The 9,263-nt window shown below is 41.6% G+C and overlaps 2 protein-coding genes across 2 annotated transcripts in view; both read right to left on the bottom strand.

Annotated features, from left to right (window-relative positions):
- LOC107689324 (protein TALPID3-like) overlaps positions 1–9,263 on the bottom strand; it is a 119,663-nt gene that overhangs the window by 98,144 nt on the left and 12,256 nt on the right. The gene's annotated exons all lie outside the window — the stretch shown is intronic.
- On the bottom strand, positions 5,050–8,020 carry LOC107689313 (interferon regulatory factor 2-binding protein-like). Its single transcript, XM_016487263.1, has one exon. It carries the CDS (start codon positions 7,741–7,743, stop codon positions 5,761–5,763), a length of 1,983 nt encoding a protein of 660 aa, XP_016342749.1. The 5' UTR covers positions 7,744–8,020; the 3' UTR covers positions 5,050–5,760.

The following is a 9,263-nucleotide window of genomic DNA, read 5'->3' on the forward strand; positions in this document are numbered from 1 at the left end:
GAGTTCATTTGCAAAAACAGATAACTCCGTTTTTAACAATTCTCAAAAATCATATTTTTTCATAGTGCATTCCAATTAATCTCAATCAAACTGCAGCTGGATTATTTTGATTAGGTTAAAAAAATAACAAAAAATTACAGCTAACTAACACAATAAAAACATGATTACATAATATTACATAATACACAAACATACCAGTTTTCCCTTTTAAATAAATCGGACGAATACATTAAAGCCAATCCAAATCAGGAAGATTTTTGTTGTTGTTGTTATTATTATGATGAATAAATTCAACTTTTTTTTTTTAAACATTGTTGTCTTTTATTATACTGCTGCTGCAACAATATAATAAAACACACTTTTGATATGCATTACACCTAAGAACAGCCCCTTAACCAATAAGGAAAAATCACAGTTCCCTCGTAATGTACGGCCTCACATGGCTTACTGCTTTAATAAACAACAGAGCACTTATAGGCGAACCTACACAGCTCTCCGAGTACAGTGGATGGTGACCAGATTGTAGAATGAGACTGTGTGTGTGAATATGTGAGGGGGCGAAGGGCCCCCGATGAAAGATGGATGACAGAACAAGCCGCTGACTGAACTCGCTGCACTGTGAAAGCCTAAGAAACCTGAGACCGCTCTGTGTTAGCAGAGCTCCAGTCTAAAATGGCTGCCAGTCGTGTAAACAACTCACAGAACGAAAAGGGGGCTACATTTTTCCAGTGAGCCGGCCAAGAGCCGCACAAATTAACCCTTTCCTTCCAACCAGCCAGTGCGTCTGCAAACTGAAAACAAAGGATGGAATGTTTAGTACTCGGTGGTTTGTGTTAAAAATGTGATGGAGGTCCAAAAATGTGTGTCATTTCATGCACTATGATTATTTAAATGCATAAAACCTAGTTAGACACCACAAGAAAGAGTCGAAAGACACAAAAATTGCATTCCGGCAGGTATTCAGCGGGTTCTCAGTTCAACACTTTAGATCACTCAAGTGAAACCATGCTTGAACAATCCAGCCTGCGAGCTTTTCAAGACAGACGGAGTCTCCCCATGGTGCCGTATAGTCCATTTTCATGTGTTCAGAAACAATCCCCTGCCCCCCAATCTAGCCCCCCACCCCATTACTTCTCTGGCGGGAATCTACAGGAAGAGCTGTAACAGGCTCTGGCCCTCAAGGAGGGACTGGCCTTGAAATGCAAATTGGAATTCCATCCGAAAATTGATGTCCTCTACAAGCTAATGAAAAACATCTGAAATGCTGCCAAAACGGCCCCGTTTTACAACCCACATGCCATTAGTCAAGGGTAGACTGGAGTTGCGTCCGTTCCGTGAAGCGTATGTTCTTATATAAAGGAACTGTTAAAAAATAGAGAAGAGGCTTATTAAATAACAGATACACAAAAGTGTGAATTTACCAAGAAACTCAAAACTGATACTGAGAATTGATGGATAATGCATGAAATCATATTAACAATAACATGCTATTCTAAAATGATTCCTTAATTTTATAAGCAGCCAAAAAATAAACTAAACGAGAGAGTAGGAGCGAAAAGCAAGAGAAAATCAATTCCCCCTCTGCGCCTTTAATATCTGCAGAAAGAGGGGAGAAGCACACACCCGCTGAAGCCTGCAGCTTATTTGCGAGGCAGGAATGGAATGTCTGAGATCGCATACATTATGTGCCAAAGAGGCCCTGGGCTATGGAAGATAGTGCTGACATCACCGTCTATAAATGGCTGTGCTCGGAGGCACAGTGAATGAAAACAAAATGGGAATAACCCTTTTGCACATATACCCCCACCTCCATTCGTGCTAAATAACAAGCACAAGCGGAGAGAGTTAAATGCCATATCACAGTCAGGAACGCATTTACACGATGGGGGAAAAAATACACGATTGAATGGTTCAAACACTTTTGCATATACTAGTTTAATATGCACAGATGCTATAAGCCATTTGGCAGGTTGATTCCTCTATTGTGGCGTTTTAAAAAATGTATTTTGTTTGTTTGCAACAATGGAATGAGATTTGGGTGGGCATAACAGGAAAACAGTTAGAAAAAGATCAATATTTTTTATGCAATATGAAGTTAAAACACTAGCAACATAGAATCTTAACTTCTAAAGCAGTATGAACAGACTATATAAAGGCACAAAACAGAGAACAATATGTCAGTAATTGCGATGAAATATAAGTAGCGACAGATTGTAACTTCTGTATTGTGCAACACTAAGTCATCGTCCATTGGATGCTTTACAAACATTACTTTGTTCACAACATTGAAGCAACAAATGCAATTTTGTTTGGAGCAGGACTATCAGGAAACCTGTTAGAAAACAGTTATTATTCTGGATAATGATGGAACAGAAGTACAATGCTTTTTACTTATAAAATTACTTATAAAGCAGTATAAACAGACTACTGTACATACAGCAATCAACATATAAAGCTGCAATGAAACAAAACATTTTGTTGTTGTAAAGTACATTCAAGTGTAATGGATTATTTAAAAAAAAAATAATAATAAAAAAAAAAATAAAAAATAAAAGTATGGTGGAACTACTGGCTGTTGGCTGGATTTTGAGCTTTCACACCGACAGTAATGAGACATTCTGAGTGTTATTCTACTTGCAAGAAAACAACACAATATCAGCTATTAAACAAAAAGACACGAAAGACATGAGCATTTCTAAAAACACTAGTGTGCAGAGAGGCAAATGCCGGCACACGCAGGGTTAACACTGAACCTCTCGGCTCTTTGTGTCCGCACATTCCTGAATAAATTATGTTTTGAACAAGGCTGTTACCATGGGCAACTGTGCACGATAGCACTGCAGCGTAACCTTTGGAGTAGCTGTATTTTTATCCGCTGGAAACTTCTCCCTTGAAGGGAGGGAGAGAGAGAGAGAGAGCGAGAGAAGTGAGTGTTTTATGGGGATGAAGGGAATTGGAGGAGGGGGAAGAAGCCGCTGGCTTCTCTGGCTAGCGAAGGGTGCACTGCAGTGATTTTACAATGACCAAAAACAAATGTTCTGAAACAGACGAGTGACCACATTAGAAATTAATATTAATTCTGAGATGCTTGCTGCAACAAGATAAATCCATCATAAAATATAATGCAAAAAAAGGTTCAAATACACCAGTGCATCAATATAAATGCATTGTAACCACTCATACAAATGTATATCTAGCAGAACAGAGGCAGTGATTAGATTTGTGCTTGCCTTGATATCATTACAGAAAGCATCTCTATCCTTAAACAGCCACTCAAAATAATCACATGCTATGAGATGACTTAAAACATTTATGCATTTACAGTGATTTTAGTCATTAGGAAGTCAATGAAGGGTCTTCTCCTCATCTTTCAGTTGTCTGTGTCCCAAAGCCTTCCATGAAAAGGTGCAGAATTTAACACGCACACTCAAGACACCAGAGAAGCGTGTGTGTAGTAAACAGGAAGTGAGACCCCCGCCTTCTCTAACGGGTGGGGTCGGTGTATCCGTTTATTTTTTTCTTTGCCTGTGCACTGAAACTTGAAACCCAGGTGATTACAGAGAGAGCCAAGGGCACCTCAAACCCAAGTCAGTTTTAGCATGACAATAGAAGCCCGCTCCATCCTGAACCAGACACCACACCTTTGATTCCTCACAGAGCAGTAAGCGACAATATCACTGCAATGCACCACAAAGCACGACAACAAAACTCTACACTGGGTTTAGATGGATTATGGATGTATTATACAAAATGGATACATATATACGCAAATTACACAGACAAGTGTGTGCATAATTTTCAAAAATGCATAATGTGTACAAATAAAAAATGTACTTAACCTGACATGTTGATTAAAAAACAAAAACATTTTAAAAAGTGTTGTATATATACTTTATAGGGCAAAAAATATATATAAACGCACACACTTGTTTAGTGCAAAACTGTTCTAGCTCCCGCTTAAATTATTCCCATCTACAGGATGTACACCACAAGCCTCCAGAGAATTTAAGCACAGAGCCCACTTCAATTAGATAGCTTGGCATGTGCATTGTTCTCTGACCTTAACGTCTGGATGCACTTGAATGGCCGGCTGCCATGAATGAATTGTGCCACCTTCTATTTGTCTGCGAAAGAGCATTAGTTTGAGTCATGGCAACAGCCACGCACCAACTGTTTTCCCTCGCTCCCGCAGCCAATGCAAGAGTACGACTGACAAGTCACATGACCAACCAGCTGAATTCTAAATGAGGAATACATCCCCAGGGCCGTCTCAGGCATGTGCAAGCATTTTCCCTCTCCAGCTTTCCTGCCAACACCAAAATACTCTGACACAAGGAGAGAGGGAACAGCTAACAGCTCCTAAATTGAGGCATAACAGATTAAGACACAGTGTGCTAAGAGCAGGGTAACTGTGCGCTATTTAACGCCTCCTGCATATGCAATAAAACAGCTTCTATCATGAGCCATTAATGGAACTTATTGCTAAGGGAGTAACAAAAAACGGCACATATTAAACAAACACAGCACCTACCCCATGTGACACCCATCAGCGAGTGCTGTAGAGATGTTTCATGCCCTGTGGCTACATCAAACGTTTGACTTTTTAGGTCAGTGTCGCAGGACTACATCTGTTTGGAGCAAAAACAATGACATGAATGCATAAGACACTGACAAAAGTCATGAAACTATATGCTTAGTGCGATATTCGATCCACTATTACACTTAACAACAGAGAAATGTGCTGAGCGGAGTACTATATTTTTTTTTAAATAACTTTTAGACAGATATTGCAGATAAAAACAAAACAAAAAAATAGCATTGCAAAGTGACTGTAAAAATAATAATTGGGCTCTTAAGTGAAATAAAGAACTACTAAAAATATATGTTGTTAAACTATGAAAAAATTTATATATTCTAAGGAAGCTTAATAAAGCCAACTATAATTTAAAGAAATCGGAAATTAAGACATTAAGGCAGAATCCAAATATCAAAGACATTTCTAACCTGAACAAATTAACACGCCACAAAGAGTTAATATCAATGAATTTATTACAATTTACTCAGCTCCAAGGCACGTTACAAGTCTTCTGTTACTACAGAAATATGTATAAACAAACAGAGCATTTCATTTTTCATTTACAGTATTTTTTGCTCTACTAAAGCATCCGTGCAACTTTAAAGCAAAAAGAGAAAATGAAAACACGTAATAAAATATATCTGTATTCTCAGACCACGGGATACAAAACTAAGAATCGCTGTTTCAAAGATCATACTAAAAAACAACAACAAAAAAAAACAACAACAAAAAAACAGACGGGATCAAGAAACAAAGAATGCCCTCTCTTAGACTCACTTCATTTGTTATACCTACCACAAAAAAAGTGTATTTATTAATAACATTTTTTTTTGCTTGGGATTGTACATGTAGATGTGGAAAATAAGTATGAAGTTGAATAGAAATGTTAACCGTAAAAGTGCCGTAAAAAATGTTTCCACACACACACAGCCTCCTCCTTTGTGGAGGAAAACAAATGTCTCTGTACACTGGACTATTTCTGTAACTTCAATATTCACAACAAGTAGGCTGTGTCTCAAAACCAAGCATGATGCCTACTTAGACAGCATTTCTGGGCATTCAAATACATCTATATTGCCCATAAATGTTGTCTTGGTAGGCATCTCACTAGATTGTAAGACACAACCTTAAATATACTCGCTTCACTTGTCTGTTTCTGATGCAGGAAGCATATATTTTTATATTTAAGGGTCTCTTTCTTTCTTTACTTTAACATCCCCGGCTAAAATGGTCGCTATCTCGCCTTGCATGAAAGCCCAAGGCACGTTTGACCCTACCAGCGGACATTTCTCTCCGCTGGGGCAGTACACCTCTCCTGTGGCCCCCTGTGCTTTGATGCTCTCCCGGGAACACGGGAAGCAGAATTTGTGGTTGGGAACTGACGGGCACTGGACGAAGTGTGTGTCTTCTAAACGTTCGTGGCAGATAGTACAACACAAAGGTCCGTTATTTGCCATGGGTGAGTCTGGAATGTTCTGAGGGTGCACCTGATCCATGCCCTGATGCGAACCCGATTGAGAAGGTGTCCCCGGCAGACTGATCTCCCCGTTCCGGGAGGCCAAACGCCGCTGTCCTGACACCGAGGCAGGGGAGACCGGGCTGCTACTGTTGTGTCGGGTGGATGTGGTAGAGTGCACGGAGTTGCTGTCCTTTGGTGAGTGTGCGTTACCCAAAGTGTCTGCGACTGACATGAGCGCAGCCATGGGGGATTGTCCGTTCTGGGGGCCCGATTCGGGTGGGGTGGCTCGACTGGAGTGCACCGACCCCAGGGGTGGAGGTCCACCGTGAGAGGCTGCGAACGAGCCGGACGCCATGGTCAGTTTGAGCGCCTCACTTTGACTCGCCATCCACTGCTGTCTCTGCTGCTCCCCCTCCACCGAGTCCGGTTCTGGGGAGGCTTTGCGTTTGCGCATGCTGGTCCTGAGCGCGCTGCCTGATGCCACGGCCCGGGGCATGTTGACCAGCGCTGAAGGGAGCAGAGGGCAGCTGGCGTCGATGTAAGGCTGGGGCAGCATTTCGCCCCCGAGCCCCTCCTTAAAGAAACGCACAGACTCTGGGAGTAAATCGCCCAAGAGCCTCCAGTCACCAGAGCAGTGCTTTTTCTCATATTCCAGATATTTAAAGCCAGAGGAAAGCCCCCTGCCGAAGTCTTTCATGCAGTCCTGGTACATCTGTTTAGCCACACCAGACGCACTGGAAAACACATTACCAGATCCACTGGGATACTCAATAAAGATTTTCAGTTCATAGTCCATGCCGGGCTTTGAAATAGCATCAAAAGCAAACACCCTACCTAGAAGGGAATGATCTTTCTTGAACCTCACATCAAACGGAGTGCAATTGGAAAGTGTGATCAGTGTGTCCCTCACTATCTTGGGTTTGTTAGCCCAATCCTCTGCTCTGTTCCTCAAACTTTCACTAAGTTCAGCCAGAGCCTCTGCGTTACGCTGTTTTTCTTTTAGATCTCTTTCTTGGTCCGTGCTGGACACAGAACCGGGTCTTTTACCTTGCTCGGAGAGCGCGAGCGCCGGTCCGATGCTGACCGGGGCTGGAGGGGCTCGTCCAGACAGGCTGTGTTGGGCTATACTCGCCGCTGACGGTGGGCCGGTCAGGAGAGTCTGCGGGAGGAGGTTCGGCGGCACGCTCATCTGTCCCGACACCGCCACCAGCCCGTGACTCCGACGCGAGTTAGGGCTCTGTCGGTTCAGCTCGGGGGGTCCGTCGTCTGATTTGGAGAAGCCGTTCGGTCCGCCGAGTCCGTTCGGAAGCCTGTGCGCGCCGATGCTGGAATAATCAAAGCGCGATCTCTCGGTTCCGAGCGCGTATCGGTCCAAGCCGGGCTGCTGTTGTTGTTGTTGCTGCTGCTGCTGTTTGGACGAGCCGTCCACATGGTTCATCTGCACCGCCTCCTTGGATGACATGCCCGCTTGTGCTTTCACCGCAGACGGCGGCGCGGGACCCGGGGATCTCCCTTCCTGGAAGCCATGAGCCCGCTTCAGATGGCGCGCGGTCTCGATAACAAACTCGATCCGATCCGCACCCTCGTAGTTCACGCAACCCCTGCACACGGGCTCCGTAAAATCCCAAATCATCGCCCACGGCATGCGCGGCAGGTCGCACAGATAACACGACTGTCTCCTCGACGAGGAGACCTGCGCCGAAGACATGTTGAGCTGCTCCTCTCGGATTCGTTATACAGTTACTAGGAGGCGAATGCGCCTCTTCTGCTTCTCGGAATGCCACCTGGCTGGGCCGGTGACGTCAGCACCACGTTCCGCAGTTCCTTTTTCTGTTACAAATGACAAGCCACTTGTTGCCATGCGAATGCGCATGCGCTAACCACTCCCTAACAAATCTTCTGAATGGACCGAGAAACGCGCACCGCCACCATGTACGGCAAGCCGCTTAAACATTTAAGATTCAAAACATACTAGTATCTGTTTTTATGTTACTGGCACTTTTAGTTAAATCCAATAGTGACAAGTATCTATTCAGTACTTATTCATTATATACCATTTATTTCTTTGCTTGTAATAACTAATCGCAATATGGCAAGTATCCATTCCATTTTTACTGGTAACAAATTGCATTTTTTGTGTAATTAGTATCTATAGTACTGGAATGTATCTAGGAAATAATCACTAAAAACTAATGAATACTTAGTAGTAAATCTGGAATAGACACAATGAAGAGATACATGAATACCTGAAAACCAGATTCTATACGTCAATTCCATACCTCATATGACAGATAATTCAATTAAAAAAATAAAAAATTAATTCTTAGCAGTAAAAATTATTACTTGTCAATATCGGGATAATGACTAGTAGCAAAGGTTACAGGTATTAGTATCTAATGAATAAATATGATAAATCATTATAAATTACTAATTTAATAGATACCCACCACTACTGTAATGAATACTAGAATCAAATGAAGTTTCTAGTGAAACTGAAATGGGACAATAGTCACTATTAGATCACATACTATTAATTATAAATAAGTACTATTTATTTATGAATATACATGCTTATAAAAATAATACAAAAAATAAATGTTCAAGCTACTTGCCATAACTTGTTGGCCAGTTTGCTCTCAGAATACAAGAGCCAGAGTTGTGGGTGGAAAATCTGAAGTATTCATGTTTTCTTCCAGAGCGTCTGTTCTTACTGCTTCTAAAATGTCCATAAGCTTGATATTCTGCAGTACTATTAATAATGCAAGATCATGTTATAAAGATGCTTACACCAGCAAAATGTGTGTGTAATTTAAACTAAAAATAAGCATACTGTGGACATATTTTAAACAAAAGACATTCTTAGTCATTTAAAATAACATCTACAGTATGCCTCATGATATAAAGACTTCCTTAAACATTGACAATGTTTACATATACGGCATATGTTCTGATATCATTGTGATTTAATAAATATGATTATTAAAGACTCATAATATTTCTGGGGTTTTGCATGGTAGTATCTGTCAGCCTCTGAATGTTTACCTTAAATAAGGAAGTTTCACAGCCCTGCCCCCTAAAAGCCCCTTTCCCATAGTCTATTCTCTGCTTAACAACACCCCATAGATGATGCAAAAAAAAACCTCATCCTGTTATACAACAAGACGAGAGGGTGGAAAAACCGAGAGAAGAAAAAAAAAAGAAAAAAAAAAAAAAAGGAAAGGGGGGGCG

This window comes from Sinocyclocheilus anshuiensis, unplaced genomic scaffold, assembly GCF_001515605.1.
Source record: "Sinocyclocheilus anshuiensis isolate Anshui unplaced genomic scaffold, SAMN03320099.WGS_v1.1 scaffold1006, whole genome shotgun sequence".
NCBI classification, from domain to species: domain Eukaryota; kingdom Metazoa; phylum Chordata; class Actinopteri; order Cypriniformes; family Cyprinidae; genus Sinocyclocheilus; species Sinocyclocheilus anshuiensis.

What these genes read in the sequence shown, in the direction of transcription:
- LOC107689313 (XM_016487263.1), bottom strand. Translation starts at nt 7,743, where the DNA reads ATGTCTTCGGCGCAGGTCTCCTCGTCGAGGAGACAGTCGTGTTATCTG.